Raw genomic sequence first — 15,621 nt, forward strand, 5'->3', positions numbered from 1 at the left:
CTGCAGTAAGAATACCTCAGAGGTAATACAGGTATTCATGTTATAGTTAGAGCATCTATATGCCTAGGGGGAAAACGGTAAGTAAAGGTACTTTGCCTTTTACTTTTCACTCCAAAAATGACAAAACACTGTTTAGTTTTGTCTCGTTTCAACATCTTGTGAGCATACACTGATCGTTAGTGTGCACTCAGACGAGGTGCTAATTGTCACCAGACACAGAACAAGGGACAGAGTTCCTTCCTGCCTATTCTTCTAAAGCAACGCTACAAGAAAAGCATTAGAGTCAGACCTGAAGCAAAATCTGAGCTCCAAACAATTCTAAAGGTTAGGTGAGCTCAACCTTACATCCAACTGCAATAGCAAAACATTCCTCAGATCTGAAAACCCTCAAAACAAGAGGGATGTCTGGAGCAAGAGCTGATCTGTGTTCTGACCTTGTGCAAAAGCAACTCAGACAGTTCTGTCTGAATGTTTGACAAATGCAGTTCAACAGACTACAAGAATTTCCAGCACCTTCAAAACACAACCACACCAGGACTATGTATTCTCCTCACCTTTGCTTTTTACATTTTTCCTTCAGGTTCTGAGTTTTATGTTATTAAATTTTGGCGTAAAACAGTATAATAAATATTAAGCAGCAACATTTTTCCCTCCTAAAAATATCAAAGATGGAAAAATATTATTGTTTCCCTTTTTCTAGCAAGAATAGTGAGGCACTAATTACCTGCTCAAGGTGACTTTGCTCAGTAAAAGATAACAGAAGAAAGAGCAAGTTAATTTAATGTTTTGAAGGTTGAGTGTTTTGGTTTGCCCCCCCTTTTTTTTTTTCACTTCAGAAAAAGCACTCTGGTGGGAAAATGCAGCTTCAGAAATGTGAGAATGAGTTCAAATACAATGTGTATCTAAAAGGGCTGGCTGCTGCACACGAATTTGTGGCTGTGACACAATAGATGAGAGATCAGTTTGTGTATAGATAATTGCAGTGGGTCTAGCCTACAGGGAAAAAAATGCTTTTATGCAAGAGTTCTGGACAGGGTGGAAGCATTTGAATATTATAGTGATGGAAAAGCTAACAGACAGAAGAAGACTCTAGACAGTAGTGCTCCTTTTGTTGGAGGAGAAAGATACTGTGTGTGACTTTTTGTTGGCTGGAACTTGCCAAAGCAAGGCAGTGCAGGGTGAGCTTGGTGGTCACAGGTGCCAGTCTGAGAGTGGCCCTTGCTGAACTAAAAGGATCCCGTCCTCAGGACCACCAAAAATAGCCAGTGAAAGGTTATGAAATGTATCCAGTAAACATTTTTCTGAGAGAGAAGAAACGGTGTCCAGTATTCCACTGGCTGGGAATGGAGCTGCTCCATCTCCACCAGCCAGTTCCATGAGCCAAGCCATGCAGCTGGATGGAGACTGGTGCTTTTGCAGTTCAATTAAACAGCGTCAAGCTCTCCTGATTTGCCTCTAGACTCTTTCTGTGCTGTTATCCACACCTGCTTGTGCCTGGTTAGACAGATCTTGTCTGCACAGGAAAGAAGTTTGATATGTGACAACATTGCCCAGGAATTCACTTACAGCCTCTCACTCACTACCAGGGTCTTCCTAGTGCTTTATGCAGTCCAGTGCTACCCTGCTACTGCTTCTCACCTAGGACTTGCTGTGTCCCTGCTGATCTGCCCACCCAGCCTAAGAGCCAGTCTTCCTTTTCTCTCTGTTAGCTCTCTTTTTGTCCTTTAATGATGGATTTTGCAAACCTGCTGGCTCCTCTTCCTCAGCTTGGGAGGGGGACATGGGAAGGGATTGCATCAGCCTGCCATCACCTCTTGCTTTCTCTTGAATTTTGTACATGGTTTGAACTGGATTTCACCAAGCAGCCCAAAGCATTTGGAGGTCTTTCCATCAGCAGTATATAAATAAAAATGGATAAGAATAGATTGGATTGTTGCTTCTTACATCCGTGTCCCCATTTTATTTTTGACAGGCCCTGACACCCACACACACACTCCTTGCTCAGACTCGGATAGAACTGATTTTTTATCTGCTTGAAGTTTTTGGCAGGATTTTCCATTCCTCATAGAGAGTTCCAGAAGCTCCTACCCTGGTCCTTAGTGCTCAGGCCTTGTGCACTTATGCTTTCCATACTTATGGCTCTTACCAGGCCCATCATTAAAGCATCACAAGGGCAAGAACTGCACCTCCTGTAGGCTCTGAAACACGGAAGCTGCTGCTGCTGCTGGCTACTGATCTCCTTTGCAACTCCACTGGGTCCAACATCACTCCCCCACTTCAGTCTGTGCTTCCCACTGCAAAGGAGTGGAACCAAGCAAACATTCTGCAACAGGTAATTTATGTAATGAATTTACCCTTTTTCCCTGAGCTGAATATGCATGAGTGGGTGCTGATGTCTTCAAGTGCATTCCTTATTTTAAAAGGCTTGCCTTATTTTTTTCCCCGTGCACCGCTTTTAATGCTACATATCAATCACAAGTGTTCCCTGGTGCATCCAAAAGCTGCTATTTGCTATTCAAATGGTGTGAAGTTGTAACTGTTTACATAAGTTTTGAGAAATTGTTTCTGTTCCTGAAGTGGAAAAGCATTCAAACACCTCTGTCATGTGCAGCATATAGCTCTTCAAAGTGTGTATTTAATGTTTACAGATGCACTCTCGCAATTCATTTTTCATGAGCGTTTGTATTGGGAGACCTTGCTTGCTGGAATGTGTGCACAAAGGGAAGCGTGAAAGCAGCATCATAACAAACTAGTGCAACATTGTCAAAAATATTTGTAAAGTCAGCTTTTAAATTGCCCAACTCTAAACATGAGCAGTGGATAGAAGTGAGAGACAGAGATTCCCCCTTTTGCTTGCCATACTCTATACCAGATAACGTGTGATAATTGATAAAAGATTCATGTTAATCACAAAAGTCTTGGGGTTTGTAAAAACCAGAATACTAAGGTCTGAAGTGAAGTATGGACACTAGATAAAGGAATATATATGATTAAATCATTCTGTTGTAAATCCCCTTCTTATGAATGTTTTCCAAATAAGCTGTATCTACTACCAGCTTGCAAAATCAGATTTCCCGATAGTCCTTCCTGCCTTTGTTTGATCAATGCTGCCTATCTCAAAGACCAGACTTCCAGACTTTGCTGGTGGTTATCTACAAAGACCAGATGGTTATCTGTGAGACTGACTATCGCCCAGAAACTTTGTGAATTTGTATAAGGATGCTTATTCTACCACCAGTGCTTATCTGGCAAAATTACGACAGCAAAAAACTAAAACTTATTGATTACAATGAGAGACCATACTGTAAGAAGAGGCTGCAAACCAAGGTTCGATGGAGCATGGAGTGGGTGGTGACCCCTCACGTTCCCCAGCGCTGATTGCTCCATCTGTATCAAACAAAGCAATCTAAATTTTGTTGAATATCGAGACTTTTGTTTCTTATTTACAACACATGGAAGCAAAGAAGCAGCCAGGTGCAGAAGTCGGGCTGGAACTATTAAGAGAGTGTCCAGAGGAGGGCCACGAGGATGGGGAAGGGTCTGGAGTGGAAGCCTATGAAGAGCAGCTGAGGTCACTTGCTCTGTTCAGCCTGGAGGAGACTGAGGGGAGACCTCATAGATCTCGTCTCTGTGGTGACAGCGAAGGAATGGCCTGGAGCTGTGCCAGGGCAGGTTTAGGTTGGATATCAGGAAAAGGTTTTTCCCCCAGAGGACGAATGGGCACTGGAACAGCTCCCCAGGGCAGCGGTCACAGCACAGCCTGCCAGAGCTCAAGGAACGTTTGGACAACATTCTCGGGCACACGGTGTGATTGCTGGGGTGTCCTGTGCAGGGCCAGGAGCTGCACTCGGTGATCCCTGGCGGTCCCTCCCAGCCCAGGACACGCCGCCATCCTGTCCCTTCCCATCGGAGCGCGGCCCCGCGGGGGCGCCCTGGCCGGGCGGAAGTGACGCGCGCGTGAGGGCGGAAGCGGCGGGGGCGCGGGGGCGTGGCCGAGGGCGGCAGGTGAGGGGCGCGCGGCGCGGCGGGGAGCGCGTGCGGGGGGCGGGGCCGAGCCCGGGCCCCACGGAGCCCCGGGAGGGCCGCGGGGTCCCGGGCGTGGCCGGCGGTGCCGGGGAGCAGCTCCGGTGAGCTGTGGTGGGTGCCCTCCCGCCGGGCCGAGCGGGGCCTCCGGGGAAGGCTGTGCTGGGACTGCGGCCTGTCACGTCTGGGGGCCACAGACGCTGCCCGTCGGGAGCCCCGGCCGCTGTTGGGCGGGAGAGCTCAGCAGCGCCTGTCAACAGCAGGCTTGGAAAAGGGTTCGTTGCACTTCTTATCCTGGGTGCCTTAGGAATAGTGTTGCCTGCAGGTCGAGGGAGGCGATCCTGCCCCTCTGCCCAGTGTTGGTGAGGCCACACCTGGAGTGCTGTGTCCAGTTCTGGACTCCTCAGGAGCTCCAGCAGAGAGTGACAAAGTTGATTAAGGGACTGGAGCATCTCTCTTGTGAGGGCAGGCTGAGAGAGCTAAGTCTTTCCAGCCTCGAAAAAACATTTTCCAGACAGGTTGTGGAGTCTACTTCACTGGATATTCAGGGACCATGTGGGTGCAATCTTGTGCCGGCTGTTCTGGGATGACTCTGCTTGAGTAGGGGGTTGAACCAGATGACCCATTGAGGTCCCTTCCAACCTGAGCCATTCTTTGATTGTTACGTGGTGCTTCGGTGCTGAGCCGTGACATGGATTGGGAAATCTGCTAGGCAGACACGGAGCATGGAAGCCTCAAGTTGGCAGTGTCATACTGGACTCCTGAGCTTCACACAGTGTTTTAATGAATGGCAAGGGCAATTCCTCTTTTCAGTGTAGGTCAGGTACTCTATAGGGACAGACAGGAGATGCTGCAACCAGAAGGGAGGAACAAAAACAAAAAAGGAGAAGGAGGTGTCTGAGAGAGACACGGGACTCTGTGTTATGTGATTTTCCTCAGAAAGTTGGCTAATGGCTTATGATGGGGTTTGGGTGTTCTGTACTATTCCAAGTGTGCTCCCAGTTGTGCTGGTTGTAATGATTTGTCAAATAAAACCATATTGTCAGTATTTGCAAGTGAACCCAAATGATGATGTGATAATTGCAATTATTGGAATAATCTTTTTCTGTGTTCAAAATAAAGAATGAATTGGCCAGCAGTAAGAAGACCACAGGACTATTAGACCTAAGTCTAGTAGAAAGGATGAAGAAATGAAGAAAGGATGCTGATGGATGTAGGGAACGTTGTGAATTCACATCCAGCAGTGATGGTCATTAATAGTATTTATTTTAGTAATCAACAGGAAGTCCTGTGATAAAGTTTCCCCCGTTTGGTTTTTTTTGTTTGTTTGTGGGCTTTTTTGGAGGGGGTTGTTGCTGTTTGTATTTCTGGTGTGTTATTTTTTCTTTCCTTTTTTGGTTATTAAATGTGGTCCAGATATTGAGTGGTTGAATAGCACCGGGATTTTCCCAACGACCTCTTTCCAAAGAGGAGGTTCTTTATCCCTCTGCAGAGGGAGCTAATTCTTGGCTCTGTGCAAGTCACAGTGCAGCTTCCAACAAGGAGTGTGGGATATTGCTGACTGTGGTTGTGGCATTTCACGTGATTGAGGCAAATGTCAGCTGGGATTTTGCCTGGAATGACCTCTTTATTTCATGGAGGTTGTGTGGTGGGTATTGCTGGCCATGATTTGCAGACTGGGCTATATCCTGGAGTAGATGAGATAGAAGCTAGACCTGCCCCCATTCCTTGGCAGTTCCCTGAAATATGGAGCCTTCGTGGAGCAGTGAAAGGAAGTGGAGCAGAGAGTGCTGCTCTTGCCAGAGACAAGGCCTGGAAGCAAAGTAGCTTTGGCATGTCCTTGTAGAGGCTTTTCTTCATGACAGTTTTCTGGGAATCAGGGGTGCTCCAGTCAACTGTCCCTTGCATACACTTTATTTTAGGAAGGTTAGCTGATAAATTCTCCTGATATTTCATTATGATTGTCTTGTCTGAGTAGTAAAGTTGGGATGTAGAGGCTGCCTGATATATCTCTGTGTTCCTGGGATGCTTTGAATGGGGGGGAAACAGCCATACCACCAGAGCCCCGAGGCAGAAGAGTGCCTGAGGCACTCCCAGGGCAGCACAGTCTGCTATTCTTAGCATCTGTCCTTCTTCTATCACTCCTGATACTTAAACTGAATTTTAAATCTTCATTCCTTCAGATGCCAGGTGCTATTCTCTCAGCTCAGGAGTTCATGGGCCAGCAAACTGAAAGCACATAATTCCTGGGAACTACTCTGCATTCTGGCTTCTGGGCAGTACCAGGTCACTGTGGTCACATCAAGCTCGGCTTGGGGAGTGGAAGGGAAGGATAGAAATTGAGGGCTGGGGAAAAATTTTATTAAGGTAATCCTGATAGCAAGGCAGTTTTGGTGTTTTTTTACAGCATTTTTTTAGATTAAAGGTAATGTGCAGAGAAAGGAGTATGTCCGAAATTGTTATGCTTCCCCTGGCTGTGGTGTAAGAGATCAAAGGGAATCATTTTTATTACTCCGAAAAATAATTTCTGTAGCTAATCAGCTCTTGCTTCACAAGATAACCTTTCCCAGAAGATAGTCCATTCAGGTTTCATTTTTTTGACCCAGCTTTGCATCAGCTCCTGTCAATCAGGCCAGTCTGTAGGGATATTCCTTCTAGCAAATGTGAACAGACTTGATGACATTCCTTATTTAGTGAGTTCCCCTCCTGTCATCTTCTGCAAATGTAAGCATTGCCTTTGCTTTTGAATGTATAAAGCAGGCAGGAGCTGATCTGGTCGCTGGTTTGATTTGGTTGTTTCCTTAACTGAATGGCTAAGGCTTCATTGTAATACTGCATGTGGAGCCTGGGGGCTGTAAAACTCCAGAACTTTGGAGCAGAGGGTACTGAATGTGGAGGTGAAAACCAGGATATTGCAAGTTATAATTTGAGGCAGTGAGATGAGGCAGTGGTTAGATCTGCAGCTAAGGTCCCTCTGCAGGAGGGTGGAGCTGATTCTGCATCAGAAGATTAGAGGGAAAAGCTAGCTAGATTGTTGTCTTTTTTTCTTTTTTTTTTTAATATGGTATATTTCTAGAAGTAAGTATTGCTGTGGTCTGAGCGAGAATGAGAAGCTCCAGACATTCTGCAGCATTCTGGGTTAGCCTGGTTTTGGAATTCCGTTGTTTAAGAGAACTTATTGTAGAGAAATGGCTCTAGAGGACTTTGCATAGCCAGTGGCTTCTGTGTACTTCAGGCATGCAAAACCAAAGTGCCCTCATTTAGGAAATCAAAGAGAAAAGTGCTGTGCCTGGACGTTTGGAATGGGATTCTCAACTTTAGTTATGATGTCTGTATAGTAGGTGTGGCTAAGCTATTTGTTTAGGCTTCCTTTGTAACGAATAGCGATAGGAAAGGAAGGAAGGCAATTAGCAGAATGTTTGTGGTCAGTTGCATATGCAGCCCTGGAATCAGATCAGTTGTTCATTACAGCATCTGATTGTCTCCATTACTGATGAGAGCCAAAGGTGGCACTCACAGAGGGGATTATCTGATTAACTTTAGGTATCAACATCTGTCAGTCAAAACGAGCTTTATGTATCCAACTGGAGGAAATAAATTTCAGCCTGTGCTTAGAGGACAGGGCTTTCTCAGCAAGGTGATGCAGTAAAGGGAGGCTGCCTGTGCTTAACAAAACAGAGCTCTGGACCTCTGAATTCTTTTAAGTCTCTACTTTTCAGATTCTCTTTAAAAAAAATTAATGCAATAGCATTATCTCTTCTGGACAGTCAGTATAATTTGTTGTAACTGATCCATCTTTAAATGTCAGGTATTTTTCCAAGGAGTTGCCACATGCTATTGTAAAGCTGGGCTCTGAGATCTCAAATTCTGATTCTTTCTCTTAAGCCAAAGTGGAATACAGCAGTATGTGACCGACCAACAAAGTGGCTCTGAGTAGTTTTTAGGGTAAGGGGGAGTCTCCAGATTCCACCTATAGAAGCTGCCACAGCTACTATTTCTTTCAAAGCAAAGTGTCTGAGCCAAAGGTGTTTTTAACTGGCTCTGGCTTCTTGAGAAGGAGATGCTTAAATGCTGGTGCCTTAAACACTTTCTGAAGGAGATTTTTGACAGGTCAATGCTTTTCTTCAGGTAATCCTGCTGACTGTCAGACTCCTCAGTGCTCTGCTGCTTCTGCAGGGCCATGGTGTGATGTGAGGCTGACTCCTTTTGAAAAGGTTTTGGCTGTTCAGGTAGTCTCATATCAATGAGCAGCTGTGGGAGCAGGGGATGCCCAGTATTATTCATTTTCTACACGAACTTTTAGTTCCTGGTGTTCTGAGGTAATGCTATCCTGTAAGGATAGGCTGAAAGATTGAGGTTGACTAAGTATCCTGTTGCCAGTCTCTGTGTCTGGGGAACTCCTCAGCTCCTCAGTTCAATTCATTCCTTGATAGTGGGCAGGGTGGGACAGCTGGAATAGAAAGTTGTTGTGTTCCAGAAATAGCACCGGGAGGCAAAATCCCAGCTGATGCCAAGCACTCGAAAGATGGAGAAACCCCACTCTTGTCTAAAATAGCTACTAGAGGTCTTGAGACCAAAGCAGTAACATCTACAATGGGGTTTGAGGATGCTACTATAAGAGACATCTAGTAGCATGAGCATCCTGGTGGAGTACAGCCTGCTACAGGGCCTAATTAGGGTCTTATTAATGCTTTCTTTCATCACTTCCAGCCTTCAGATGGTGATTAGACCTATTTATAGGGGCAGAGTTCCTTAATATTCAGCACAGTGTACTTCTTGCCAATCAAATCAGTAGCGTCTGCATCTTTGATTGCTGCTTAATAACACTGTAGAAGATGGTTAATTAAAAAATATAAATAGACTTTTCATCCTCTTAACTTACCAAAGTGCTTCACTCCTTCCCCCACGTTGCTTCCTGCAAAAAAGGGTAAAGTTGGATAAGCACAGGGACTGTGGTGAACCTCTCATCTCACTGCTGGAAATGCATCCTGCTCTCCTATCCAGGATAGTTTCCTCTTGTGTGCTCTGCTGGAGGACTGAATTTCATCCCCTCCTGTGAATGTCAACACAGGGCAGAATGATTGTATGCTGCATAATAATAGGATGTGTATGTAAGCTCCTGTGCTGCATTTGAGCAATTTCTAGTTTTTGTTTCAGTCTCTACATCTCTGTGTGTGTGCACACTGCCTTACCCTGTCCCTGAACAGCAATGACATATTTTGCTTTTCTAGCTTTTCAAGTCTCTTTTTAAAATACAGTTCGCTATTTTTGCAGCTGGTAAACTCATAAGAGTGTGCTTTATCTGTGGAGGGCAAGGTGTTATAATTAACTTTTTAATTGTTCTTATTTTTTTCCTTGGAGGATTTAATTCTGATATTTTGTTGGGATAGCCTCTAGGTAAGCCTCCAGAATCAAGGTGTGACTTGAATATTCTAGAAGATTTGACTATGAGAAAATCTTTGTCCAGGTAAACATAGTAGAAAGTATTGCATGTAAGAAATTACTCTCAGGGAGGAATTTGGGATGATTTCTCATGGTTAACCAAGTTATGGATGTGACTTTCCTGTGTCAGAGGAGATAGCACATTCATTCTGATAAGCTATGCCCAGAGCCTGTCTGCTCCATCTTTTGAGTGTGTTTGATCTTAACCTGTGGTTCATTTGTGGCTTGGTCTGTTCCCACTTTGGACCCATACTGGTGGTAGTGGTGTGTGGTGAGGGATATGCAGACATGTGTTTTATTGCATATTGCAGATCCCTGTGTCCTCACAGGTGGCTACAAGGCATTGCACTTTTATTAGGGTCCTACAAAAGAGAGACACACAGGGTTAGAGGTAGCCTGTCACTTATTTCTAGAGATATTGCTGCCTGTGGGAATTAAAGGCCTCTAGTTCTTGCTGCCTTTCCAGTGCAGTGGCAGAAGCAGCAGCACAGTAATTGCTTAAGCAGCCATTGTAGCTTTGAAGTATACACACTGATTTTTTTTTCAAAGTATTTAATCCCTCTTCTCCCCTGAGTCTGCTTTTTCTAGTTTCTTGAAGCATGTTAATAAAACATAATGTTGATGGCTTGCCTTATTCTCCCTTTATTTTCACAGCAAAGTACACGTCTGCTAAGTGCTTGTATATAGCTTTACATTCAGCCCGTGTTAAGGGCAGCCAAGCTATTTTTTAATATTGCCTTTGTTTATGTTCCTTTGAAAAACTAAGGTATTTTAAGGCTGTGGGGTTGTTTTATTTTTAGATAATCATCCCAATGGTCAATCCTCCATAGAGCAGTATTTTCTAAAGAACTTAGGGAAGCATTGCTTCTTTTATAAACTCTGTTTGCTCTATAACAAGTTCTTTTGGGCTTGCCTTAACATAGGAAGTTTTACTGTTATGGAGAGAGGTGAGCAAAGCAGGTGCAGTGTTCCTCTACCTATCCAGAGCAGTGAATTGTATACTTCCTTTTCCAGGGGCAGAGCTCCACATGTCCCTCAGAGTATTCGACTTGGCTGTGGTGAGTGAACAGTAAGCCCAGTTGTTGGTTCCAAATGCCTGAAAATCCTGAGTGCTCACCCTGTATCTGTCCTGGTTTATGTCTTCCAGAAAGGTGAGACAGTCTGGTGGAGACTGATTCTGTTTCCCACTCCTGCTGTTTCTCTCATCTTTTGCCAGTGAGAGTGTTGAAACTGAGAGGGAGAGAGCAGCTTAGAGTGAGGAGGAACAGCCCCCAGCCCTGAGGAGCTTTGGATCAGCTTGCCTGAGGTGAAAGGTACAGACAGCTTAAGGCACAAGTGCAAATCTGAGCAATCAGTAGCTTTAGTCAGAACTTCCAAATCAGGACATAGCACTTGGAAGCAGGTGGTGCAGTGAGAAAACAACGTTCTTCTCTTTGTTTTCATTTTAATAAGGTAAATGAGGTTGTTATATAACACCAGAGCATATTTGTCTTGATCATGAAAGTTGACATAGAAAAAATAATTGAATAAAAATGGCTGGAGCCCCCAGATGCTGCAGCTCTTTTCAAGAGCCTATTCAATCACCAAAAAAACCCCCAAACCCAACCAACTCTATGTTGCTATTTCTTCTGCTTTGTGTGACCCATTGGGGTCACACACCACTAATGATTAAATCTGCTGGGTTTTCTGACATCTGTTTTTGTGACTCATACTTTCTTTGGGCACATGTGTCCATTTCTCACTGTGGCATCACAGTATTTCATGTCAGCTGTCATAATTCCAGCATGCTGTACTTCCTAAGCAAACACACCACTCCCTTTGTAAGATTCTGGAGTGATACTGTATCAGTTTTGTTGCTTTGCTGGCAGTCCCTTCTATATGTAAGACATAAGCAGTTTATTTGCACCTTTGCTGTTCATGTTACATGAAGGCTTGGCACTCATTGGATAGAGTGGAGGAGTTGATGTATTTTAACATGTAGCACTCAGTTTTTTATTTTTTAATGTACTAATTCTGATAGTGGAGCATGGCAAGAAAATGTGCTGCTTCCTTCTCAGTGCACTGGAGTTTGAGATAAAGGAAGAGTCAGTCTTACTGAGTGATGCTCAGTCTTTGCTCTCCTTCATGGCTTCTGCTGGGAATATTTTGAATTTTCCTTTTTAAAATATTCCTTATTCCTGCAGTCTCTGTTATGTGAAGCAATTCTCCTTTTATTCTAACCCAGTGCTGAGGCCCTTACTCAAATTGTTGGTAAAACTGGCTTATTTCTCCAATTAGTTTGGTCCTAAGAGGTAACAAATAGCAGCTGTAGCATGGGATTTTGCCCAAGTCTAGTCATTTAGTTGTTGCTGTTTGCCCTCCTCCTTGTTATAGATCTCCAACTTGTTCTCTTGCACAGAAAGAATTGTCTCTTGTATCTGTCTCTGGCAGTAGTTTCCAGAGTTTGCCATATTTCTCCACTGTGTTTTTTTTAGGAAAGGTGAGATCTGAAGCTCATTTTAGGAGTCTTCATTGAGAACCTGTGAAGGTGATGTTTCCTGACAGACAAACTGTGAACAAGAGCACCCAGGGATTTTCCTGCCTTGCTCAGTGCTGGGTGCTCCTCTCTTTGCAAAGGACCAGTGGGATCTGAAGGAGAGTCTGTAGCTTCTTGCTGCAGGGAAAGAAATGGTTTGGGAGTAGCTAGAGGAGTCCTGCTTCTGACTGGGGGCATCTGTCAGTCAGCAGCTGAACTGAGCTTGGTTTTAGCAAGGACACTCAGAGAATTAGGATTGGTGAGAGTCTGAGAGATCACATTAGGCCTGTATAATCTCCTCAATAGGTGAAAATCTTGGCTTTCTCAGGATTATCTTTACACAGGAATGGTTTTGATAATGAAGCAAGCTTCAGAAGTTTCCTTCTTGCCCCTGCTTCCCACTGTGTTTTACGACTGGACAATTACAGCTGTTTATCTGGCTGTGGTAAATTGGGTCATTGAACTGATTTGAGTTAAAAATAGGCATCCCAAACACCAGCAGCACTGATGCAATGGCAGAGTTTTGACCAGTGGCAGGGGGACTATAAACTCCTTTTGCTGCTGAGGCCAGAGTAACTCATAACTACATTCTTGCTATGTTATCTGGTCACTTTATTCTGTGGTGACAGTCAAATAGTAGATTTGAAAGGAAAAATATTGAAGCTTGATTGTGGTCAGCAGATCAAAATCTGCTGTCTCAAAATTAGCTGTACTCCTCTCAGATTAACTTGTATGCTTTACAGCTATAAATAATAATTTCCTGTCTGCAGAGTAGGCCCAGTCAAGAAGACTAATCAGTGTGCAAACATTGCTGCTAAAGAGTGCAGATACTGAGTCTGGCTGCCAGTGATGCATGAAATGAAACAGAATAGGTCTAGGCTTCCCAGACTGGCAACAGAGCCAGCTTTCTAATGGCTGGGCTTGATCTTGCAAATTTGTTAACTGTGGAAATGCTTCTATATGCCCCTGCATCTCATATGATTCATTACTAAACACCCCCACCAAAAAAACCCCAGAACAATTCAGCAAACCCCACATCCCAAAAGAATACCCTTAAATAACAGCCACATCACATTTACAGAAAGCTTTTCCCACCCTGCTGTGGGATCATCTTAAAGGAACAATTTGGAGAGGGTGGATGGTGTTTCTTAAATACACAGAAATGGTTGCAGGCAAGCCTAATCTGTTATCTCTTTGGTTTGTGAAGCAAGGTAGGGAATTGAAAGAATGTGTGAAGACCCCCGTTTTCACATATTAAACTGCTTTTTTATGCTGTGACTATCTCTTCAGGCTCCTGATTTATGGGTTGTATTTATGTTATTCTCAGCCTGCACTGCTCTTGAGCCAGGAATGCAGGTTGCACACAGCACTGCTCTCTGAACTGGCTGCTGCTGACTTTAAACTACCACAGAGGGAATGTGGATATCTCTGTTTCTGATACCTTGATTTTTCATCCTGCTTTGTTTTTCCTCTCCTCAGCTTAATGAATATTTTTTTATACAGATGTATGGAGCTTTGTGTGATGAAACTCTGTAATGAACACCTGTAAACTATGTGGTTTTTACAGCCTGAATGAGAAGAGATACAGATGAAACAAGAATGAAGGGAGTTGTGTAGGCCTAGCAGTAGAGTTTGGATTAGAAAACAGTATGGATACTCTACTCTGTTCATTCTTCAGAATGTCCTAACAGTAGTGTATTTGTGAGTTTGCAATTTCTAATGTGCTCAGAGAAATGGATTTTTTTTCTCTTTATGTTCTTCCAAGTCACAGGAACTTTTTTGTTATTTTTGTGAGTAAAGACATGGGAGGCAAACTTTTTGGGAATTGTTGAGGGAGATGTGAGCAAGGCTCAGGATGGAAACATGGGTGATGGGTGAGCTTCTCCTTGCTGAGCTATAGAGCAGTGGTACTGGCCCAGCTGCTTCCAAAAGTGTGCATACAGCTCTGGTGGGTGGCACACAACTGAAACATTTTGGTGACTTGTTGGGCTTGAGATGAGAAAGGATTCTAAAATAATGAGGCTTCTTTCAAGATAGTTACTAAGGCAATATCCAGTCACCAGAAGCAACAGACAGCTCCTGGGAATCTCAGAATGGAAGAACTCTCATTAACCTACTTGGAGCAAGGGGTTGTGTGCCCATGAATGCCTTGTAATTTCATGACTTCTGTTCTTGAAAGGGCTTGATGGTGTGTTTCTTGGAGCAGAAGTGTAAAATGAAATACTGCCTTTTGCTAATAGGGTTGGGTGACCTGAAATATATCCAAGTGGAATATGAGGAAAGGCAGGAGGAGACAGGGTGATTTCTGATGAGTCTTGTTGCCACTCTGACTGACTTTACTTCTTATTCTGGTCTTTGTTTTCAGCACAATACTGAACATAGATTTGTTAAGTAGAATGCTAAAATAAAATTATGGTTTCCAAGAGCATTCAGATAAGTAAGAGATTCCCACCTCACTGTAGCTGCCTTGAATGTATTGAAAATCCAATATGTCAGCCTTCCTACTTGTGCCTTTCTCCTCAGCTCACCAATTTTGTTGCAAATGCTTTCTTAAAATAATTAGTGGAGCAGAAATTAGAAGTCCCTGAATAACTACTGTGATGAAATGGCAGTGTGTTTACTGTAATGACCTGTTTGTTCTTTCCCTTAGGCACAATGGCCACGGTGGCCCAGAAGCACTTTCTGGAAGGGCAGACATACTCAGTGCCCTTGATCCAGCCAGACCTGCGCAGGGAGGAGGCTGTGCAGCAGGTGGCAGATGCACTTCAGTATCTGCAGAAGGTGTCAGGTGATATCTTCAACAGGTGCGGTGCTCTCCTGGGGGGTTGGGTGCTTAGCATTCAGCATTACAAAACAGAGTTCTGGGATTAGGTCGCAGCAGTGAAAGGGCATTGTGTTGGAAGCAATGGAAGTTCAGAAAAGAGATGAAAAAGGACCAGATGCACTTCAATACAAGTTTATTAGATTCGAGTCTGTCAAAGTTAAGCATAATGAAATGGCTGCAGTTAGCCAGAGATTGTTGGTTATTAATTTTTTATTCAGTGGCAGACTTCCACAAATTGCATTACTGCTTCTGCTGCACTGATCCTTTATTCCTTCTTGCTCATGTATTAAAGGGGAGGCTTTGTTATTTAGAGCATCTTGAAGATGTGTCTTTTTGAGTCATTGTACTTGAAGCAGTGGAGTAGTAAATGTCTCTTTGTTCTGATCTCTGCAATGTACTAACGGTTCTCTTTGGGCTTCTGGTGTTTCATATTTCCCTTTTTGTGAGGGGCTAAATGACCCGAGTCAGACTGGGTTTTTTTCTTGCCACAGTACCATAGTCCATCGAAGTCCATCTCTTTATGGATTTAGTCCAGACCTGGCACCTCTTGCATATGATCGTCTTTAGGACTGGATCTATAAAACTGTCTATATAGCAGATCAGAGAGATTCTTGTGTTTGCTTGCAAATGATGGTAGATAATGTGGTGCCTTTTTCCATCCAGTGCCATTTTGACATCTCAGTGCTCTGAGATGGTGTGTAGTATCATTGGGAAGGAAACAGATCAGATTTATCTTCTCATAGTCTAATTAGTAACAGCACATGCTTTGGTTTCAGCAGGTCCCATGACTATCTGATTTAATTTATTATGGTGTGAG

General features: G+C 43.8%; 1 protein-coding gene across 4 annotated transcripts in view; it reads left to right on the plus strand.

Moving 5' to 3' along the window:
* Positions 1-3,962: 3,962 nt before the first annotated feature.
* WASHC1 (WASH complex subunit 1) overlaps positions 3,963-15,621 on the plus strand; it is a 39,241-nt gene continuing 27,582 nt past the window's right edge. Inside the window, exons 1-2 of one of the 4 annotated variants that reach the window (XM_088164666.1) lie at positions 3,963-4,005; positions 14,631-14,784. In XM_088164666.1, coding sequence (XP_088020792.1) covers positions 14,636-14,784 — 149 coding nt within the window. In that variant the 5' untranslated portion in view covers positions 3,963-4,005; positions 14,631-14,635. Of the gene's footprint in view, positions 4,006-4,171; positions 4,299-10,588; positions 10,779-10,893; positions 14,785-15,621 lie in introns of those variants that run through there. The other 3 variants (XM_088164668.1, XM_088164667.1, XM_014869977.2) reach the window with 3 other exon arrangements.

This window comes from Sturnus vulgaris, chromosome 5 (assembly GCF_052056855.1).
Source record: "Sturnus vulgaris isolate bStuVul1 chromosome 5, bStuVul1.hap1, whole genome shotgun sequence".
Lineage (NCBI taxonomy): Eukaryota > Metazoa > Chordata > Aves > Passeriformes > Sturnidae > Sturnus > Sturnus vulgaris.